This window comes from Vanessa atalanta, chromosome 29 (assembly GCF_905147765.1).
Source record: "Vanessa atalanta chromosome 29, ilVanAtal1.2, whole genome shotgun sequence".
Classification (NCBI taxonomy): domain Eukaryota; kingdom Metazoa; phylum Arthropoda; class Insecta; order Lepidoptera; family Nymphalidae; genus Vanessa; species Vanessa atalanta.
In genome coordinates, this window is record NC_061899.1 from 4,295,296 (window position 1) to 4,320,112 (window position 24,817).

The 24,817-nt window shown below is 33.7% G+C and overlaps 1 protein-coding gene across 1 annotated transcript; it reads right to left on the bottom strand.

Moving 5' to 3' along the window:
• Nucleotides 1-4,650: 4,650 nt before the first annotated feature.
• LOC125075025 (transcription factor SUM-1) lies at nt 4,651-24,817 on the bottom strand. Its single transcript, XM_047686572.1, has 4 exons — nt 24,527-24,817; nt 11,532-11,660; nt 5,286-5,385; nt 4,651-4,776 (listed from the first exon to the last, which is right to left on the bottom strand). The coding sequence occupies exons 1-4, from the start codon at nt 24,767-24,769 to the stop codon at nt 4,700-4,702; spliced, it is 549 nt and encodes a 182-aa protein (XP_047542528.1). The 5' UTR covers nt 24,770-24,817; the 3' UTR covers nt 4,651-4,699.

Here is a 24,817-nt window from a genome sequence, read left to right on the forward strand (position 1 = left end):
CTCGCCCCCTCTTTAACGTATATTGGCATTCAAAATTATGGATAGTAATACGAAGGGGATACAGGATACAGTGAGTTGAACATATCATTAGTAAGTTAAATCCATACTTCATCTCTATTCAAAGCTCTTTTCATAGCTTAGGTTAGAGGGCCCCCAGAGCTCAGGGGCCCTGGTGCACTGCACCACCTGGCCCTACGATAGCTACGCCACTGCATCGAACTTATACAAGCGTGTTTAAGAGCGTTTAAGGAAGAGGTTTTATTCTATTGACGTGACAAGAGTGATATTTACGATTCGTGTATTTAATATAACGTAGAAATGATATCATTTGATATTATTTATTAATTTTTACAAATTGTACTGTGTTAATAATTATTATTAGGTAGATATGTCTATTTAAAACTACAGTATGTTCAAGAAATTATACGTTTTGGATACGTATCGTGGTAATGTCTACGTCGCGTAATTATGAGATTATGATTGACTTGTTACGTCGCGAATTATTGCTGCTAGCGTTCTTGCCACCATTCCACGCGATCAGGATTTGCACAGTAACTATTTTTAATTCATATTTGTATATATTAAAGGACTGAACGTTTATAATTCTTATGTTAATAAATTTATTTTTTTAGTGTTATGAATAACGCATAGATACAACGATAATACTATTCGTAAATATTTTATAAAACGATTTGTTTATTGGTTTTTGTAGCCGCTGTTTAATCTTTTAATATTACGCCACACAGAGCGCCAGTTTTGTTAACATATGATTACTTAATTGCAGTCGAATCGACATTTTTTAATTGTTGCTATTTAGCCGTTTTCCCATTTTACTTACGCAACGATCCAGTTGCGGTTCCAAGACCGGATTTAAGGGAGGGAACCGGGGCAACTGCTCTGGACTTCTACAAGATAGGGGCCATAAAAGAGGTTCCGACGACTTAAGAATTTTAATATAATATATGTTTAGATATCTGGATATAGTCAAAATTTGAATAATATTACTAATTACTGATTTAAATGACACTGAGATAAAGAGTAATAATTTTTTTACTGATAACAATGAAATTGTTCGAATTAATTTGTAACATAATAATTAGGGGACTCCACTCCTCTGTTGCCCAGGGCCTTCAGACCTCTAAATTCGGTCCTTTGCGGTTCGGCTGCAGTTAAATCGAAATACAATCGGGATCGTATCGTAACCTATATAAATAAGTAGAACCTTCAGTTAATAAGCTAAAAAATAGAGCAGCTTAATTAAGCTCAAAAATAGAGACCAACTGTTGACTACTAAGAACACGCACACTAGTAAAGTTTGACGTGTGGCGAGTATCAAGTGTAGCTGTCACGCACACCAAGATAACAAAGTTGACTCGTTCATTTTAGATCTTTTGAAGTGCGATACTCTATTTAAATATATGAATAATTTAAGGAGGTATATTAAATTCCCAAACATAATAAATAAAAAGTGACAATCGATTTAAAGACATTCTATTATTTTATTTTTTTTGACAACCGCGCCTTTGTCTCTTTATTTAATTTAAGAGGGGCAAAATTAGCAGGACAGGCAGGACAACGTTTTTCTTATATTCGGTAATATAATACAATAATAATATTTATATGATTATTTCTTAATATTTTTGGATTTCTCATTTATATTCAATAATATATTTTATTTTCCAGTCTAATAATTCGATTTATTATCATTTCGTTAAAAAAAAATACAATGATATCAGAGTTCCATATAAATAAATAAATTGGAGTGAATAAATAAAGCAGGCTATAACAATAATAATGGTTTTAACAAAAATCACTTTTCTGTATGTGATCAATGATTTTACAATTAATAAACAATTTTAATAACTAAACTCTCAATTAAAACAGATAAAAAGCGCAAGAGCGGACGCCATTGTTGTATTCGCGCGTTCCGACTGATTCGTTTAGTTCGAATCCTTCCGTTATACAATTCAAATTACATAAAAATGAAATGAATTAAAATAAATGCATTTATAACTTTGACGACCTCCGTGGTCGAGTAGTGTGTACACCGGTTTTCATAGGTACGCCACTCTGAGGTCCCGGGTTTGATTCCCGGCCGAGTCGATGTAGAAAAAGTTCATTAGTTTTCTATGTTGTCTTAGGTCTGGGTGTCTGTGGTACCGTCGTTACTTCTGATTTCCATAACACAAGTGCTTTAGCTACTTACATTGGGATCAGAGTAATGTATGTGATGTTGTCCAATATTTATTTATTTATTTATAACTTTAACTTTATAACAATATCTCGATTTAATATGTAATTTAATCATACACTAGGAAATTAGTCCAGTCATATTATATACAAAAAAAGGCCGATAAATGCAAATGAACCGAGATGGCTGATTTAAAAGAAGAAAAGCTTGAAATTGTCGACCTAGATTTCCTATGTGCGTTCGCCGCCATCTTGGAAAAAGGGGTTGAATTTCGTTTTTTTGGGATAACTCAGCTGTGGGTTATACGAGTATATTATGGGATACTTTTTTGTTGTTTAATTTACCCTCTAAAATATAGTTCCTATATATTTTAACCTACCGATGATAGTTATTGCCTCTCTTCAACATATAATGTGCATTTCCAAATGACTCGATTAAATGTTATTAATAAAAGTATTCAATGAATACAAATGATTAGTTATAAATTAAAAGGTTATTTATCAATTAAAATAAAATTAAGTAATGAGTTATTTAACTCAATTATAATAACAAATCAATGATATGGTATTTTTTAATATTGTCAGATAACCAATTTACAGTTTAAGCATTTTTTTATTTATGACTGAAGATCGAGTGTATGACCAGTTCCGTGTATGACCTGCCCGTCTATGCACAACAAGCGCCCGGGTATTTCTTGTTATATTTACTAGCTACCCGTTCTGGCTTTACACGGGCACAATAAGGGTCTATATACCTACAACTTTTAGATTCAAGATTTTGATCTTTTTCTGTTTGCAGAAAGAGGAACAATCTGGTTTTTTTTCGGCTGGGAAAGTTCAAATTCTCCTCTTTTCTCCACAAAAATATGCATGTATTTTACACATTATACAACTTACTCTTGAATTATTAGGTTTATTGATGAAACGGTTTTCATTAATAAACAAAAAAATAAAAATTCGTTGCGTAGTTTAAAAGTTCTAAGGGTACAGACGGCGGGAAGCGGTTTTGTTATGTACACAATTATAAAATGACAAAAAACACCGAAGGTTTTCTTTTGCCAGTTATTCTCCGGTCAGAATATCTCCTTATTCGAAGCAGTGGTAGTGTTTGATTTTACAATAATTAGGTAATACTTCTATTGAATAAAGGATTTTTGATTGGATTTGCCGTAAAACTTATACAAGAAAATGCAATGTCTATCGGAGTAGGCATTATCATTTTAAACCGAAAAGCGCTTCGCAGTTTAACCGTCTTTAAATTTAGACTATTAATGTGACAAGATCTTGTTTTATATAAATAAAATTATCCAAAACTCACGTCGTCGGGATTATGGGTTTACTGGAAATTCCTAACTCGGTCCCGAGTTGAAGTGACGGCTTACTATTGCTAAGTATTGATTTATCCAGATATATCCGGAATGGTTAATTCTGTCTCAAATTATATTAATAGCTTATTTACTGATTCCCTCGTTGGTCTGGCGGCTAGTTATACCTGTAGACGATGTCCTGGTTTTGAATGGGTAGCTGTTCGAAACATAGAAATTGGTAGTGCATTACTGTGTTTAAGAAAATAAGAAGAGCAATCCTCTTGTTTTCTTAGTTCGGATAATTTCTGGTAGATCCTTTTGCTACACCAAGTTATTTTTATCTCTCATTCTCTCTCTCTTTGAAATCTCAGAAATTATGACACCTACAAACTTGAAATTCGGCAGGTAGGTTCCTTATAGTTTCTTATATAGTATAGTATATGTCCACTTAGAACGGATTCTAAGAAACTTCACCCCTAAGGGAGTAAAACGGGGATTGGAAGTTTATAAACTATATAAAGAAATGTGTATTATGTATCATGTATGTAATATAGGTTCAAAAGGGATACCAAAATACTGTGCATCATTATTTCAAATGGATTATAAATATTAATTAAGTTTACAATAATATTTAATATCTCTTGGTCTTTGGAGTTGTGGTGCAAAAAGCTTAATCAAAAGTATAACACCTCGCCTATTGCCTCTACTGGTGACGGGAGGGCTGGTTCGTTTCTGGCCCAGAGGATCGGAATTGCGATTCAACGGGGAAATGTTACTAGCATTCTTGCCACTATTCCACGCGCTCAAGATTTATACAGGAACTATTTTCCAATCATATTTGTATATATTTAAGCACTTATTGTTATACACCAGGTACATTATTTTTTATGAAAAGATTTAGTAATAACTTCTTTCTTATACTCTCGTAAACTTGTTACCTAATATAAGAAATATAAAGGGGGGTTTTTTTAAAATAAATACTTTTTTTTGTAAAATATTATATTTAAGATAACTGTCAAACGACTTTAAATTGTTAATTTGAAAATAGAATGTCAGAATGCCTTTAGAACGCTCGAGTACATTAATTTGTGTTTTTTTTTTTGGTTTTAAGAATAAAATGACACTGTAATGTTTAAATAAATATATATTATTGAGCACCGATTTATACTTATACAATATTACACTATATTTATTAACAAATGTCACGGATCCTTAGCGAGAGCTTGTACGATGCACCTTAATCGCGCCAAACTGTTCAGCCCACACGTGGTTGATTCGCCTGATGGACAAAAAGAAAAAATATTTTAACTCAATATTAAATTATATTTGGGCATTCTTTTAATATTAAGAAAAAAAAATCACTTCTTTTTAGTCGTTTATTGTTTAAGTTTTTAAACGTCTCAAAATTTCAATAGTTGGAAAAAAATAGTCAAAGGTAACGAAACGTTCAGCCTAGGTCATTTCAAATAATAAATAATAATGTTGAGTGCCTGGAAGAGATCGCTATGTAGCGATAAGGCCTCCAAAATTGTACGCCTGTTTTATTTAGGCTGTACCCAGGTTGTATTTATTTATTTTCTCTTTATGGTGTACAATAAAGTATAAAGTAAATAATTATTGTACGTTGAAATAAAAAAAAAATGCTACATTTCTCACTGGTTCTCAGATCTAAGGTTCTAATTTAAAGAAAAGATTATCTTTTTACTTTGCCCCTCCCATTAATGTGTAGGGTACAACATTTAATATTAAGAATGTCAATTAGTTTTTTATATCAATATTTAAACTCACCATTAAGGAATGGCTTCTCTCTGTCCGTTTTCGAGTCCTTTACCTCACTCTGAGTCTTCGTGACTGGTTCCACGTAGCCTTTACAGCTGTCTGACTCCAACTGTAGAAGAATATTATACAATTTAGCTTAAATTATAAAACACACACACACACGGTCGAATACTGCAACGTCAAATAAATATTTAAGTCTAACTTAACTGTTTGAGACGCCGCATATTAAAACTTAAAGCATCACTCAAATTGGATGGTGTCTCAAATAAATAATTTATTGTATGTTATTATTATATGATATGATATTATGTTTATATATCTCATCTCGTAGCTGATTTTACTACATTTATGGCTAAACGAGATCGCCCCGTGGTCAGAACGCGTGCATCTCTAGCACCACTGAATTTTTATGTGCTTCATTTGTGTTTATAATTCGTCTCGTGCTCGGCGCGGTGGTGAAGGAAAACATCGCGAGGGAACCTGCATGTGTCTAATTTCAACGAAATTCCGCCAACCCGCATCGGAGCAACGCGGTAGAATATGCTCCAAACCTTCTCCTCAAAGGGAGCAGCAGTGGGAAATTTACAGGCTGTTAATGTTAAAATGTTATGGCTAGGTCCGTACAGTGTTATTGGCCAATTTTGAGGTGCGCTGAGAACTAAAGTCACCTGCTTGCCGTGCTGCATACACTTACTACTGTGCTTTAGGCATCGTTAGATTCGGTCGTAGATCACAATTACGCTTGCTACGAAAAAGAACGATCGACCACGATTTCTACGGTCAAAAACGCCCTTCCAGCCCAGTCCGATCCTTGTCGAATATTAAAGGGCGCCGATACATTTCCGTTGCACGTAGATGGTTAACGCCTGTCCTGTTTACGGGCGAAAACCAAGTAAATGAAGCGTGTAGTATATTAGTTCGGCGGAGAAGTTTCATTGTCATCTGTTTGCACGAAATTTTCCACATTTTATTTATTTAAAGTTATTCAATATGACTACTATTTGTAGGAGTGTGTTTTCTTTCAGGTTTCATAAACATTTATTTCTGGATATTATCTGGAGAAAAGTTCATGCAATTATTGACGGCAAGTCATATCGGTTTGTAATAATAAGTAGGTACTTGATAAACTATTAATATTATTAAATTGTTATTTCACTTTCTTAAATGTAACGGTAATATGGCGGCAATTATTGAATATGACCAAGGAACATAAAGGCTTTTGGGAACGACCCTAGTTGATGAGATGTCTATGGGAGCAATACGAATGGTGACTGTACGCCAATGACGTTTCAATTCTAAGTATTTATATTTGCTGAGCATTTATTTAACTAACATAACTGTATTTTTAGATGTTGAAAAAGAGTAACTACTGAGTTTCTTGCCGGTTCCTCTCGGTAGAATCTACATTCTACAGAGTATGTCAGTGAACAATTATTTTTTTAAATATCCTGCCTAGAAGTCAACAAATACTAAGTCCATGTTTTATTATCTTTAATATAATCTTGTATTGAGTAATATGCCTTATTTATCAATGTTTGATTTGAGCTTTAATTTTTTTAATAGAAAAAGTTATAAATAGTTATCTATTTCTTTAAGGAGTTTTGATAATTTTCTTTCATAACGTTGATTTTATATCTTACAAAACATAATGTATACTAATATTATGAATATGGAAGTGTCTCTGTCTGTCTGTTGCTCTTCCACGAGCAAATTACTGAACCGAATTTGATGAAATTTGGTATGAAACAAGATTGAACTTCAAGGAAGGATATAGGCTATTTATGCCTAACGCCTGACAATCATCCCCTAAAACGCAAGTGGAGCCGCGAACGACAACTAGTATCATAACTTATATTAGTTTCATCACTACTCGGTTTAGTTGGACGTGAATTTTAAAACGCCTGGTCACCACATCTTATATTTATTAACAGCGAAATGGTTCCGCAGGTATTTTTCTAGCTCAGAAATTGAGATCCTGGCATAGAAACATTTTATTATGGCATTGCTTGGCGGACAAGCATATGGGTCACATGGTAAGTGGTCACCACCACCCATAGTCAAAGGCGCTGTAAGAAATATTAACCATTCCTGACATCACCCATGCGCCACCAACCTTTCGAACTAAGATGTTATGTCCCTTGTGCCTGTGATTACACTGACTCACTCATCCTTCTAACCGGAACACAAAAATACAGAGTACTAGTAGAATATCTGACCTTTTAAAAACCTAATAGAATTATCATTCGAGATACAAATTTAACAAAGTAAACTAAGGCTCGGTTAAAATTAACCGCATAATTAGGCAAAGGAACTTCTCGATATAAATGAAACGATGAACTGTCGTTTATTTCTAGTACTCGAAATCTACCTTAGATTAGGTTCTAGAAATGGCATCAAGTTGAATTTCTGACCATGAAACATGTCCGTTCACCGGCTTAATATATAATTGACTTCAAAACATTCAGTTATATGTTTTTTTTATTCAGGTATGTTTCACGATGATCCAATTTCAATTAGAAGAAATAATATACTCTAAGAGCAAAAAAATTACTGATGAACGCATGAATCTTATTTTTAGCATATTTTTTGGAGTCGTTTCTTTTTTTAATTCAAATTTTATATAATTTATTTTGTGTTTAAGTGTTTGAAACATGAATACTATAAAATATTTAAATATTGTATTTGTTCAGGGGTTCTTATGAGCCTACTAGAGTAATAATATTTAAGATTTATTTTCCTTCTCGGTGGTGCACAACAAAATCGTATTCCAGTTAGAATAAATGAATATTTACAGAAGATTGTGGTTACAAATCCAAAACACTATTAAATATTCATTTGCTTAATTTATGTTTGTTTGTTAAGTAACTTAGTGAGAACCTCCATCTTAAAAAAAATCTGACATATGGATATTCTATCCACCAACCCGAATTGTCGTAGTTGAATCCTTAGCCCAACAGTGGGAATTGCTTAGGCTGTAACGTTACATCATTTTAATTATAGTCACTCTGTTTCATCATTCTAATTGTAATTACTCTGTACGACATTGTTGTTAGCCGCAATGACAGATGGCATTTCTGAACCACCATCTGCTCTATGACATCAGATGTGTATCAAAACGTGCTCGGACAGGTCGACGGTGCGTGACGAACGCGCAGACGGACATGCAACATATATGCTGACTGATATATTACGTGTAAAATGCACCAATGTGTCAAATGCGTTCATATTAATTGCTCAAATATCTATCTATAGGACATTTCAATTTAGTTCGTGACAAAAACTGACATACATATACGTATACGTAACCCTGGTTTCAGTGATGTTATTTCGTAAGAACGCACTTCGTATCGCTCGTGAAATGTGTAAAGTTTAACCTGTAGTCTCGTCCAATCACAAATAGTAAAGCAAAGTATACATATAATAAAAATAAATTGTTTATTCAAAATTAGTTGACAAATGTAATAGACACATTTTGTCAAGGTAGCAAGCGAGGGTACAGCTGGGTTTTTTAGTGCATAGTCCGGTGTACTATAGCCCACTAGGCGTCCCATGCAGAAAGTCCCACATAAGGTGTGGTAAGCGCGTAATGCCGTTTCAAACAAGATTCATGTTTGCATTGGCAACTTGCAAAAAGCCATATCAACTTATAAAATGCACAGACAGACACTCCGTTTATATTTATATGAACATCATCATCATCATCCTCCTGCCCTTATCCCAATTTACTTGGAGTCGGCGCAGCATGTCTTCTTCCAAACTTTCCTATCTGACGTCATCTCACAGGTAACATTCTTTCCAGCCATATCATCTTTCACACAATCCATCCATCGTTTCTTGGGTCGTCTCCTACCTCTATATCCATCCACATTCATAGTCAAAACCTTTCTCACAACATGGTCCTCATTCCTCCGCATAACACGCCCATACCAAGACAGCCGGTTTCCAGATAGCTTCTCGGTTATCGGTGCCACTTTCAAACTTCCTCTTATGTACTCATTCCTTACTCTATCCATTCGCGTAACACCACACATTCCTCTCGACATTCTCATCTCCGCAACATACAGTTATCTTTCATTAATCTTTAAATTTATATGAACATAGTGTATAGTTATAGTTACTTAAAAGTTTTTCTTTATTTATTGATGTAAATATAGATTATTATGTCTTAAAAATAAAGATAAAAATGAAGATAAAGATACGAATGACACTGGATTATTTTGTAGGTTTGGTGATCGTCCTATTTTGATGTTAGCTTTCGAATAATTCCTAACCGTCTGAAGTCGGCACGTCAGTTATAAAAGACGAATTGTAAGACGTGATTAATTTAAATTACAATGGGACGCAATTTGCCTTGACATTTTTCCATGTTTATTCTATGTTTAAGAATATTTTAGTTATTGTTTCCCAGTGAAATTAAAAATATTTTAATAAGCCATTGTTAAACGTACAAGAGACAACATCTCAGTGGCTTTGTACAAGCCCGTCTGAATAGGTACCAGCCACTCATCAGATATTTTAGCGCCAAACAGTAGAAATCAGTATAATTGTTGTGTTCCAGTTGGAAGGGAGAGTGGACCAGTATATAGACCAGTTCTATGGGCACAAGGGACATAGCATTAGTTCCCAAGATGGCGTATTGAGACATAAAGACACTAAATTTTAACAAAAATGTATACTAGCATCAGAAAAACATATGATTCGATTATTACAAAGACTCGTGTGCCATCGAAATCCGCCACAGAGTATATTTTTTCATAAAATACAGTTTAAAAATTATGTAAATAGTATGTATAAAATATTTCAAACAACAATTCCCGCGCAATTTGTCACCACAGATAATGTTAAATATAGTCTGCATCTAAAGGAAAAGGCGCATGTCATGATGTTAAATTGCCATTAATACGCGTCGCCGATTATTTATCTGTGCGCGCGCAGGAAATAGAATACACGGAATAAATTGTATAGGTTTATTATAATTGGATGGGAGACGGTTTTGTGTCGGGTGTGTTTTATATTATTTTTGTCATGTTTAATATGCTTTTAATATATCATTAATATATTTTTTTGTAGCTATGTAGAAGGGGAAATATTGTTGCAAGATTTTATTTTTTTTCAGTCAGTTAGTAGCGTGTGAATTTTCAAGCCAGTAACTACATATTTTATTAAGCTGCAATGCATCTTTGTGCAGACCATCTAGGTATGTAACCTCATCATTACCGCGACTATTTGTATTGACGTTTAATGGTTTGAAGGGTTAGTGTCGTAATTACAGGTACAAGGGACCTAACAGTTTTGATTCCTTAGATTGCCAGTGCTGTTAAATATTTTATATTTTTTACAGTGCCGTTGACCGTATAGGGGAAGGAAACTCACCATTAAATGACTAATTTGTTTGTTTGCCTAATTTCAACTAATAAAAAAAAAAAACATTCAAAATGGCCACTGAATTAAATTGTTCCTATAAGTAATATCTTTTAACTAATAAAGAAGAATAAAGATGTTGATTTGTTTATTTTTTTTGCTGCTGCGTTCTTCTTTGAGTAATTGAACTTAGAATAGAACTTTACTTTTGTTATATTATATTATTTTAATCAGTGTACACATTGTTGAAGAACTAAATAAATAAATAAATAAATTTATAATGATATGTTCCCAATTCTGTTCCGAAACAACTTCGACGTTACTTCACATTATGATAATATCTGAATACTAATATATTACGTTTGTGCAGGTCTACATTAGACCTATCCGCAATTATAGACTGTTAAATATATATAGCATACGACATTTTGATATTAAATTTTTAAAATTCAATGACATGACAGTTCAACGGGCGGCCATGTTTGACGTTTACGGGTGCGTTCAGAAAGAGTGTTCCAAATAATAATTTCGTGCCGGGCTACGGTAGAATCGATGGAAACTTTTAAACAATAAATTATAGATCAACGTTTATGAAAAAGTGATATGAAACGTATAGGATAAACCGTAGTTGTTTAGTTTTATTTACTTTTCCCGAGCGAAGCCGAGTTTTTATCAAATAGTATAATAATTTCGTATCATAAAATATCTATACTAATATTATTAATGCGAAAATAACTGTCTGTCTGTTGCGCTTTCACAGCCGGAACACAGAATTGAATTTATTAAAATTTAATATAAAGCAAGCTTGAACTCCAGGGTTAAACAATTTACGACCAACCCCTAAAACATTTATATATAAGTACAGATATCCAGATCAACTGATAAGGAACTCACGGCAGCTGCTCTTAATGCCGCTTGTAATCTTTCAATGTGTTGTATGGCCGCTCGAAGTATTTCTAGTTTCGGTAGTCGCCCGCTGCCCGCTCGGGCGCGTATCCGGAGTTCTTCAAATGCTGCGTTCACCTGGAAAAAATAATATATATTATATATATTTTAAAACTGCCTGAAAATTTCCCACTGCTGCACTAAGGCCTCTTCTCCCTTTGAGGAGAAGTTAAGAAGCATATTCCAACACGCTGCTCGAATGAGTGTTGGTGAATTCACATGTGGCAAATTTTCGTTGAACTTACACATGCAGGTTTCCTCACGATATTTTCCTTCAATTGTCGAGCACGAGATGAATCATAAACACAAATTGAGCACATGAACATTTAGTGGTCATATATGCCCATATGTGTGCTGTAAATATTTGCGTGATTCTTATAGATTTTACTTTTAATAATTATTTAATTTAAAACGAACTCCGCCACTATAGACCGACGACAAGGACAAGCGTCCCACCTGATGCTAAGTGTTCACCATCGCCCATGGACATTGGGAACTAAGACGTCATGTCTCTTGTGCTAGTTACTGGCTCACTCACTCTTCAAACCGCAAATGCAATATTGAGCATTGCTGCTTGGTGGTAGACTATTTGACAATTGGTTGATACCTAACCACCTGATGATGGGCTTACGCAAGGCCCTACCACCAAGTACCGTATATTAAGTATGATGAAGATGGTTGAATAGTTAAGAGGTAAAAGCGTTACAAACAAACACGCTTTCAAATTTATAATATTAGTATAAAAGAGTTTTTAGTTGTATATAAATATTGAATACATGTAATCTATGTATTTATTATTGCGAACCCGGTAAGGTCTTATTTAAGTTAATAAATTAATAATTAATCTTTTAATAAATAATATTAATGGATGCTTAAAAACTTTACAGTTCTGTGAACGTCGTCATTGAGCGAAAGTATAAAAAATCAGACCGACCGTCTTAAAATTAGTTCAGACTTATTAGTTCCGAGTCGTTTAAAACAAGCGACATAATTCAGAGATCAAATAAAAATTGTTTTGACAACTATAAAAACTGAATACACGGACAGACGTTTTATTATAGACATATTTATGTGGACGAGAATGAGCGAAGATGGCCCAGTGGCTAGAATTACTTACCGAAGATCGCTGGTTGAAACCTGGGTCAGCACCAGTGAGTAATTATGATTTATTTAATAACCTCAGAATTACTGAAACTGACTTAACTAACTATACTCTTGCAACTGGGCTAAGAACTCCTCTCTTTTTGAAAATATTTTGGGCTTAATCCACGCTGCTCCTGCAGCATGTCTGCACTTTTCTAAGATGAAAAATTGGGAACTGTGATCTTATGTTCCTTGCGCTTCAAGTTGACTCACCCTTCATATTAAACGCAACAATACCGAGTATTACTGTTTGGCGATAGAATAAAGGGGGGTCTCTACCGGACGGACTTGCACAGAGCATCACCAATTATATCTATTCTCTCTGTTTTTCTCCTTCACCACCAAACACGTGGTGACAATAAAGATGTGAAGGAAATGGAAAGTTAGTGGTACCCACCCGGGTTTAAATCTACTTCAGTCTGCGTTAGTTGAATAGCAGCGACTGTCCAAATCAAGACCACGTGGCATGGTAAAAATAATGATAATTATGCAATATCTCATGGAGTGAAATTGGGTGTAATAAAACGAGAATGTATGTTTAAAAAAATATGTTACGTAACTATTCCGAGATCCATGTTTTTCTGAAAACTGAACGTTGATATTATTCGGAATGATTTTCGTATATTATCGTTGCTCGTTCACGTCAGAATTTTCCGCTGAAGATCTAGCATTAAGATTGTTTTCTAATAATTTAATTGTTTCAACCCATAATGCCGAGCCCGAACGCGAACATCTTAACCGATGATTTCGGATACAAACCCAGGCAAGCACCACTGAATTTTTCATGTGCTTAATTTGTGTGTATAATTCATCTCGTGCTCGGCGGTGAAAGAAAACATCGCGAGGAAACCACCAACTCGCATTGGATCAACGTGGTGGAATATGCTCCAAACTTTCGCCTCAAAGGGAGAGGAGGTCTTAGCCCAGCAGTAGAAAATTTACAGGTTGTTAATGTAACCCATAATTATGTATCTTCCCATCATGATCGTTTGAGTATAATATGTGTCACTAATATTCAAACGCTACTAATAAATCTATCTCAACTGTCATATAAAAATAACTTGCTTAATCATGCCAATTCCAGGATTTTAGTCCGAGTGGCAAAATATAATTGTGTTGATAGCCTATTTATTGAGAAAGCCTATTAACTGTACATCAAGCTTAAACCTACTGAGTGTAGCAGTATTGTTAACGCAATTGAAATAACGGGGTGCAACTGGTATAATCTTTGGTCCTTTTTTGTTTTACGTCTTTTCAACACGCTTTTATTAGCTTGACCTGTATGAATGTATGATATTGGTAGGCGGACTTGCAAATGTGCCACCGGCCACAGACATTATCGCTGTAAGAAATAGTAACCATTCCTTACATAGCCAATGTCCCAGTTTGGGAACTAAGATGTTATGTCCCTTGTGCTTGTAGTCACACTGATTTAGTAACTCTTCACAACAATACTGAATACTATTGTTTATAATATCTACATGATGAGTGGGTGGTACCTACTCAGACGGACTTGCACGAAGCCCTAACAAAGTGAATGGTTGTCCTAGTATCCAAGAAATACCAGAAAAACTAAATAAATGCCAAAGAAAACCGTTGTCATAGGTTGTCTATACACCGTCCAAATATCGGTTAATCTTTTTCTAATGGGTTTTTTTGTTTCGTTTTCATTATTTCTCGCAGTCGTTACAATTTTTACATTTCGTAAATTTAATCGTTAAAACTATAAAATACATTACATAACATAAATCCACCCCAATCAATAAATTATTCGACGTTAACCGGACAGATTTATGGGGAACTATCATAATATTTAATGGCATTTACGAAAAGACACGACATTGGTATAAATAAAAATAAATGTTTCGCTTCGAGGGGCGTGCGTGTGTATTTTTACGAGTACCTATGATGTATTAAGATGTCAGCCGTATATTCGTGTTTTTATTGTTTAAACTATTTTCGATTTCAAATGTCGCATATTAATTAATTTGTATTTTTTTTGTCCCATTTGAAAACTGTTGAAACATTTGGCCCTTGGACAAGTAGCGCAAAAAGCTTCATTAAAAGTATAACACCTCGCCTTATTGCCTCCACTGGTGACTGGAGGGCTGGTTCGTTTTTAGCCCAGAGGATCGGAATTGCGATTCAACGGGGAAATGCTGCTAGCATTCTTGCCACCATTCCACGCGGTCATGATTTATACAGTAACTTATTTTAATTCATATTTGTATATTTAAGAACTTAATGTTAATAATTCTTATGTAAATATATATATATATATATATATATTTTATTAATTTGTTTTTTGATATTAATATTGTTTGTAATTTTGGTTAATATTTTGGTTTAAGTGATCTTGGGTTTAACCAAGATGATGCAAGTTATACGTCTTCCGGGTCGAAGAATTTATCTACTCCCCTGTTGTGAGCGTCGCTGGGGCCAGGGGATCTCAGTACGTCGGGTTTTCTTCTACGTTTTGCAGGCCCATATAGGTATGCTGATAGTCGGAGAGTCATGATGGTTAAGCGATTCTGCGACGTCCCACAAAGAGACGGCGGGTCTATTTTTGTGTGAATATTCCGTTGCTCTCATCACCAGAGAGACACATACACACATATTTTTATGTCTTATTGTAATTCAAAGGGTATTAAATAAATGTAATTGTATAATTATCATTATTGAGTTCTTATCTTGTTTAATTACTACTTACAGTAAGTATATACCTACTGATTATTACTGAAGAGTCCTCTAAGGGCCTTCCGGTGTACTGTCAATTATAAACTAATCAAAGACAATGAGATTTATACATAGACAAATTTAGTTTTACTAATATGACACACTCCTAAATTTTGGTCATTATTTTATATATTTTTTAATAAATTAAACATTCAGTAGATCTGCAAAATGTTATTTGTAAAATGACCTTTTATACAACATGTTCATACATGTTCCCGCTTTACATGGGTGATTTTTTTTTATAAAGAAAATTTTATTATTTAAATATAATTTATACCCTATAACAATCAGAAAAAATGTCACATTCTACCAATTAAAAATTTGGAATTAGATCATTATATCCGCAGATTACTCCCAACATACAAACAAACAAATTTTTCCTCTTTAAAATTTTAGTATCGGAGGTATTTACCACACGAGAAAAAACATTTAAAAAATATATATTTACATTTAATTATAAACACACAACTCGTTTCCAACAAAGCTGGTTAACATTAAGTATCCGTCTAATGGCAACACTGCATTAGAGCACTTTGAATCTCTTCAAAATGCCCCAACACTCTGGGGACACCTTCATCCGGATTGATATTAGCTAAATATAGTTGACTATTTAAATTGTTGTTAAGTTAAAACACTTATTTCCACAGAAATAGATTTTGTCATTTCATTATTCGAAAACATTTTCAGAGTTTATTGTTTACTAGTTAAACCTGCGGCTTTATACGCACGAAATTTATAAAGCTTTTTTTTATTTTATATGGCTTACTTGATGGAAAGTGACTACCACCGCCCATGGAAATCTGCAACACCGGGTTGCAGGTGCGTTGCCGCCCTTTAAACAATGAGTGCGCTCTTTTCTTGAAAATTCCCAAGTCGTATCGGTTCGGAATAACCGCCAGAAACCGAGAGACAGAAAATGTCTTAAAAATCACGCTGTTGTGGATTTTTGGACATCTAGGTGGTGCGGGTGATTAACGCACACTAGTGCGTTTACTTAGTGACATAACATGAAGTTACGCTCGTATCAATTGTAGCTTCCACGCACACTTATATAATAAAATTCGCCCGTTTATTGTGGTTCTTTTGTAATGTGATATATAAATATTCTAGGGTCATATAACTTATATGTTAATAGCGTAAGCTAATTTTAGTCCCAGTGATTGTGGGACGATCGCTGCTCATATAACCACATATAACCGAATTTTTGGTTATGGTCTCATTTTGAAGAGCTCCAGTCGTAGATATGCAGAAAAAAGATTCTTGATGGCAATTTAATAAATTGTTACAATTTAGCAAGGAATTAATTTTAGAGATCGGAAAATAGTTAGTGCCCGTTCAGAGAGCGTTGCTACGGCTGTATACGGCAAAAGGCGACTTTATTTTAAAATATTTATACAGAACTGTATCTCTAGATAGTATAAAACAAAGACGCTTCCTTTTTTAAGCTACGCTACGGATTTTAATGCAGTTTTCATCAACAAACAATGTGATTTAAGGGGAATGTTTATATGTATAATACACGCATATTATAGTGGATAAAAGCCGAGAATTTCAACTTTCTTAGCCGGAAAAAGCAATAATATATTTTTATGGTCGTTCTTTTATCTAAAAATTGTATATACATCCTTTTTGTATCCTTATTGTATATGTAATATATACAATAAAAATTACGTATCCTCTATTCTACACTACTACAAAATAAAGTTTTGTGTTTTGTTACAAGTATCTCCGACCGACCTACCAGACGGGCTTGCACAAAACCCAACAACCACGAAGTAAAAACACAATACAGATTATAAATTTTTGTTCTATCAGTGTACGCCATTTAAAAATATATTCATTATCTGTTGAAGGGCTAACTGTGAGCTGTCACTCCGCCTAATAGCAGTTTAAACGGTCGCTGTCACGTGAAAGGGAGCTGTCACGTCAAATTACATTCGGAACTAGCTTATTAACCGACAGAGCATTTAAGTAGGATAATGCTTTTGCCAAGCAATATCCGATTAATTTTCTATTGAATATTTAATTGTAAATTCGTGAACGTGTCGTATATTTAAAGAATATATGACAATTCGATGGTGTTTTTAAAAATGTACCAATCCACGAAATTACTAAAATTTTTTTTTTTAAGAGGAAGTAGATTTAAAATAGGAAACTAATTATATTATTAAAAAAATAAATGAAATGTCTTTAATATATTACGCATAACATTATAGTTATAGACACACATACCCATAGCCTCCGATGGAAGGAACAAATATAAACAAAGCTTAGATACACGTATTCCATGCGATTTGCTTATAACTCAGCTATATTGTGCACTACTAGGAATTCATGATTAATATATCTTTATTTATAATGCAACACTTTTACACTTAACTACTTATATCATATTAAACTTAGTAATGCGGGAAGAAATATAAACAATTCCTTAAGTCCCCAAAGTGCCACCAAACTTGGGTACTAAGTTGTTAAGTCCTTTGTGTCTGTAGTTATACTGGGTTTCACTACTTTTAAACCGAAAAAAAACCATACTGAGCAATGGTGTTTGGCGGTTGAATATATGGAACCTACCTAGAAGCTGCAACCTGAACCTGCAAGCCTGTTGCACAAACTCTGACACCATGTGAGTTACTTCAAATTCATATCTAACTATATTTATTGAAATACATTTTTAGTACTATTAAATTGTGAATCGTTTATTAGGGTCCCGTTTTATACTTCGGGTACGGAATCTTCATAAACTTTTAATATAGATCCTTGTGTAACAGTGCAAAGCCAGAACGGCAGTTTATAATTAAAACAAAATAATAAACACTATCAGAACACAACAATACTGGGTACTGCTGTTTGGCGGTAGAATATCCGATGAGTGGGTGGCACCTACCCAGATGGGCTTGCACAAAGCCCTACCGCTTATAAAATAAAATGTTTTAATAATAAAGTTTCTAAACGACTATAAATAAAATGTCGACCGAAAAACAACGCCCAAATCTAATCCCACGATAGGGTTAATGCTGATTTGACAATTTATTTGTACACACTAATCCCGGCACGCGGGATCGGCCACGTACCGGAATTTCCCATAATCCCGTAATCCCGGGGACGTGATGCGACAACTTATTTATAAGTTTCTATAAACGTCTGAGACGATTTGAGAATTAAACGCGCGTTTAAATTTTATTGGAGCTTCTTCTATTATAATATTTTACAAAAAAAATTATACGTGAGGCGTTCTTCTTCGGCGTAATAAAAAAATATTCTTTAATTGCCTAGAAACAATGAATAGACATGCGCGCGCATTATAAAAAAAATACTCTTATCATTTGTACATAACGCACCAAATTAATGCGTTATTTAAATTTAGAAAATCTAAATAGTTGGGAAGAATAAAAATTTCTCTGCCCCTTATACTGGCTATTTTCTTTATGAAATACGCGGCAAACTGACAAGCCACTCATCCGATGTAAAGTTACCTCAACAGTAAGTTGCTTACAGGAGCGTGCGTGCAGGCTCTTTTCGTGACGGTTTCGAAATCATATCGGTTCGGAAATATCGCCGGCGAAAGTTGGTTCTACAGAGTGTCTGTGCGAGCCAGAAAATTTCTTAAAAATCACAATGTAATGGATTTCCCGAAGTGGTTACGAGTTGAGTGATTGCAAATCTGTCTGCTTCTTAGTTATATTTTAGACCAACGTGTGATGGAACCCATTGCAAATTTAACACCCTACCGTATTGGATAAGTTTATATTTTTTTTGCACCACGGTAATGTTTAGAATTAATCAATTTAAAATTGACATTAATAACTTATATTTGATGGTATTCAGTTATTTTAAAGTATCATGTCTTATGGTATATTTCTTTGGAATAAGCCTTCCAACAGATAAATCAGGATATTAATGGAATGTAATTTCGAATCTGAATATGGATACGGATATATGAATAATATTGTACCGGTTTCAGAAACGGTTACGGATACGAAAATATTTCGGATTAACCAATTGTTTCGAATAACTTTAGTTACTAATATAATATTAAATTATTTAGAAATTGTAATAGAGCATAATAATATAACATTATGGTAATAAATATTTACGTTATCCGTAGGCTTTATTATTTGGAATTACTAACTTATTTTTAAAAGGATTTGGTTACGGTTTACGGTTACGGATTACGGTTGGGGATAGATTTTTATTCGGATATCCGATAGTTTCGATTACGTTTAGGGAGCTATATACCATTACATCTCTGTTATAAATTTTATATTCGTTCTAAAATAGAGCATTTCGAGTTGTTTTCTTTACGAATTTTTGAACCGAATACAATCTGAACTTTATCGCGATTTAACGGAATACTGCTGATAGCATGCTTGCTTCCGTTCCACGCGGTCATGATTTATAAAGTAACTATTTTTAATTTTCATATGTATGGTTAAGATCCTACCGTCATAATGTTAATAATTCTTATGTATATATATTTAACATTAATTTATATAATTATCTAGTTGAGAAATTCAACTTTTCGCTTCGCTTGGTCGAGTAGTGTATACATCGGTTTTCATGGGTACGCCACTCCCAGGTCCCGGGTTCGATTCCCGGCCGAGTCGATGTAGAAAAAGTTCATTAGTTTTCTATGTTGTCTTGGGTCTGGGTGTTTGTGGTACCGTCGTTACTTCTGATTTCCATAACACAAGTGCTTTAGCTGCTTACATTGGGATCAGAGTAACGTATGTGATGTTGTCCAATATTTATCAACAGTATTTATTTATTTATTATTTATCTAAATTTTGTAACGTAAACTTAATCATGACTATTATAAAACGTCATTTTGAAAAACCTTTTTATCTTCCCTATAATTGTATCAAAAACTCAGTTAATACTATTATAATGGTATTCAATTTGAGCTTCACAAATAAAAAGATTACAAGCTGAAATGTGATATATTATTAGAATAAAATATATTCCATGTCGCTTCTGGATAAATTAACTTCCTAATGTTGAAAATATTATCAAAATCGGTTCAGTAGTTCTAGAGTTCCGATCATTAACAAACACATTTTTTCTTTATAGAAGTTTAGGATGGAAATTAAAAAAATGTTTAGCAGGTAGATTCCTTATAGGGTATAAATATCCGCTACGAACGGATTTTACGAAACGCCACCCTTAATGGGGTAAAACAGGGATTAGAAGTTTTTATGAAAATCCTATGTTTTTGAAGAAAGATACTTGAAATTTTAAATGTATGCTCTGTAGATGGTGTGGAGGTGCACTAATAATGTATCTTTAGAAAATAACCGCAAAGGTTGTTTGTCACAGCTAGTTTACAAAAAAAAAAATATCAGAAATATCTTTGTACAAGTGAAAACATTTTTAGAATTAGATCATTATTTCCGAATTAACCCTTACATACAAACAAATTTTACCTCTGTTGATCTTTTTGACAGATGTAATTTTTTCTGATCGACATAACTTTGCAATGACGGATATATTATTATCTTAATTTATTGATTTTAAAAATTGTAAAATTATTTAAAAAAGTACATATACTAAAGTCCTTAAATATTCAAACGTTAAAATTTTAAAGCTTTTTATTGCTTCAAAGTAAAATTTAAATAAAAAAACTGAAAATAATAGACGCTTATATAATGTTACATCGGTCGGACGGTATGGACGCGAATGACAGGCAGTAACTGTTACAAATATCCATTACAAAAAATGATTATTAAAGTAATTGCTACGAACGGGAGTTCGTTTTCCTTTTGGTTGGGGTCCCTTTAGCTGGTATAGCTCTTTTTAGAAAAATAAGGTAAAAAATAATAATTTAATTCTAATTTGAATTACGCATTCCATCGTTCCATCGACTGTTATATATGTTATATTTTCTGTTTCCCATCACTAGCCCGTCTGTCAAAAAGATTAAACTAACTTGAACAGGGTATAGTGTAATTATAGGCACAAGGAATACTGTATATAACATATAATAAACAATCCACGGCTGTCACATAAACAATTAACCTAAATGAGAACAGTAATACTATTTTGTGTGTGTGTAAGTTGTGGGAACAAAACGTGGTGACAAAAACTCGTGAATTCGTGATTTGTGAATATAAAGAATTCGAACTTCGATGAAGAAAATATCATCGAAAATAGCGCGAACACAAGAGTCCATTACGATTTTTTTTTAAAGAATAATATTAAATTTTAACAAAAAAGAAACCGACTACACATTATACTCAGAGATAATAAATTTTAAATAAAACATGATCCCCAAACAAGGTACATATTAAATATCTAGATTATTTTTCATCCTTAGATTCCAAATTTAAATTTGACAGAATAGGAAGTATACCGAAAATAAAATAGGGATTTTGCAAATCGCTTCATAAATGACGGAGTCCTTTTTTTAAGTTGTTGAAACATATCGTACATCCTAACGTTTGTATAGCCTATTCCAATGGAAGTAGGAAAAAAGATAAACAAAGCTTAGATTTTTGTATTTCATGCGATTTGCTTATAACTCAGCTATATTGTGCACTATTAAGAGTTTATGATTAATATACCTTTATTTATAATACAACACTATTACACTTAAACACTTTTCACTTTAATTATACTCCCAAAATTCAGATAACAGTTTCTTCGACGTTGAAAACGCCATTTTTTCACAAATCCACAGTGAATATCATAGATTAATCAAGCTCTCGACCAATGATATCGCATCAATTTGCTGTCAAATGTTGTCTATTTGGCTTTTTCCTCTTATGGTCGGAACAGAGCATAGCGCATTTGTAGAGGAAGGAATGTCTCATACTTTTTTCAGTTCTCGTGTCTATTAGTTAGTATGGAGACAAAGATTAAAACCTCGCACTAATATCCTACGTTGACAAGTGGGTACTCTCAAACATTATCGAAATATGTCTTCGAACCTCAAATTCCTATTTACTTGTATTAAATACTGCCATATGACCAATATTTATATTGCTTTATACTTGGATCAATAAACCGATCTAAAACTTAACAATACGGGGACTACCCAAGAGTTTCTGCGCTGACAAACTTGAAATGGTGATCCATGAAGCCATGAAGTCAGTCAAGTCATGGAGCTGACTTAATACCATCCAGACCAACCAAGCTATCTCAAATCCAACTAAGATCAAACGACAACAACACAAGACGAAAACTGACACAAGATAGAGGATAAACGAAAATTGTTCTGAAGTTTTGATTGTGATGCAAGCAAATCATACGACCAAACTCCAAATAACAAATTACACACCAATGGCAAATGTGTGTTTAGAGGAGTGTGTGGATATTAGATGCAGATATATCCGAACCTATTTTTTCTTGACAATCAATAAGTGGGTGTAATACTTCTATATTGAATAAAGATTTTTAACTTTTGGCAGTAAGCTCCCACTTAATTGCAAGCAAATGTTTTGTAAGATATTAGTTTTATTTGATCTATATTCATTTGACGACCTCCGTGGTCGAGTGTGTACACCGGTTTTCATGGGTACGAGGTTTCACTCCGAGGTCCCGGGTTCGATTCCCGGCCGAGTCGATGTAGAAAAATTTCAATAGTTTTCTATATTGTCTTGGATCTGGGTGTTTGTGGTACCGTCGTTACTTCTGATTTTCCATAACACAAGTGCTTTAGCTACTTACATTGGGATCAGAGTAATGTATGTGATGTTATATATCGTGTGGAATGCCAGATTTTGTTCTTGATACATTTGTATTCTGTAACTTTATATACCAAATCATACTACATTCTGTGTTGGTAAGTAATGTTTATATGGTTAACGTTATGTTAATGGTAAAATTATTTATCAACCCAGACTACCTCTAGCCGGATGGAATATATTCCGAACCCTGTTAGGACGAAAACGGCCTTTTGGTATCCAATGGGACTTCAGCGGTAACTCGAATTAAAGAATCGATAATATTCATAATACCTTTGAAATTTACTTTCAAATGTAGGAACTACAAGACATACCTTTTAGTTTAGGTTATGGAAAAAAAATCTCATAAATATTACTTCAGAAAATTTACCTGATAGTAAATGATCACTAATGTCCATTCACATTGGCGCCGTGAGAAATATTAACCATTTCTTACAAAAAGGACCAGCAACCTTGGCAACTAAGATGTTATGTCCCTTGTGCCTGTAGTCACAGAATAGAATTATTAGAATATGTGATGAGAGGTTACCAACGCATAGATGCTTGCACAAAGCCCTACCACCAAATAATTCATAATATTATTTGGTACAATTTTGACAAAACAAGTGTTAAAATATACATTTAAAGCTAGCTTACGATAAATTTGCATTCGGTACAGAGAGCGTTTTTGGGCAATGGTATACGCATATATAATAAGATACCAGAAAATATAATCAATTTATTAAGAATAAATTAACCAATAAATCTTTTTTATGAAAATAATACTTTTCAGAGAAAAAGTTTGGATTTAGGCTCTGATTCTCTAACAGGATTGATTCAACAGTAATAGTGAATTACATAAATCTGTTTATTTGAAAAGAGCAACTATGCGAGTTTCTTGCAGTTTCTACTCGATAGACGCTGCTTAACGGTGGTAGAATTTAAAGATTAACGATGCCAAAACGCTTTATAGTAAATTTGACTTGAATAAAATACATTTGGTTTGATATGCGGCTGTTTCTATTCATATACAATTGTATATAATTAATTTGACGAAAAAAAATAAGACCCGCTGTGTTTTTTTCGCCGGTTCTTCTCAGGTCAGGGTGTTCCTTTTTCCGAACCGGTGGTGGTGTTTAATTTGACCATCAATAAGAAAGTGTAATAATATTGAATAAAGGAATTTGAGTTTGAGTTTGATTTAGACGTAACGTATAACATTCTTAAGTTACATCGTCTTAACACGCGTTCAATTAAATAAAATCATGAAAATATTAAAAAGGTGAGTATAAATAACATAAGCAGCTATAACTTAACTTCAAACGTTACTAATACTTCAGTCTTACCAAATATTATGTGATATTCAAACAAGAGAACCGGTTTAAACTGTCATATAGAACCTACTTTTCGTAACCTCCGTCGTTCGCGTAGCGTCGCCGCTTTCCGCCGATCAACAGCCGCTGTTTTTCGCTTGCAAGCCTTACAAGCCCACACCAAACACCTCCGACTCGGTCCCAGCACGTGCTGGATGTGATCTTCCTCTTTCAACTCGACACTCTGACTATTAATCGATTCTTTATCACAACAATCATTTTTATTCGCCACTTTTTCGTAGTTATAATTGTCGTATATAGAACTGTAACTCATTTTGACACTGACAGTTTTTTTTTTTAAATTTCCCGCGCGCCGCGCATC

Bases quoted from the DNA above. Each gene is read 5' to 3' on its own strand.
- LOC125075025 (XM_047686572.1), bottom strand. From the start codon at position 24,769: ATGAGTTACAGTTCTATATACGACAATTATAACTACGAAAAAGTGGCG. The intron at 11,661-24,526 runs GTAGGTTCTATA...TATTTTTTCCAG, and splicing joins AACGACGGAGGTTACGAAAA to GTGAACGCAGCATTTGAAGA. The intron at 5,386-11,531 runs GTGAGTTCCTTA...ATTCTTCTACAG, and splicing joins CGGCATTAAGAGCAGCTGCC to TTGGAGTCAGACAGCTGTAA.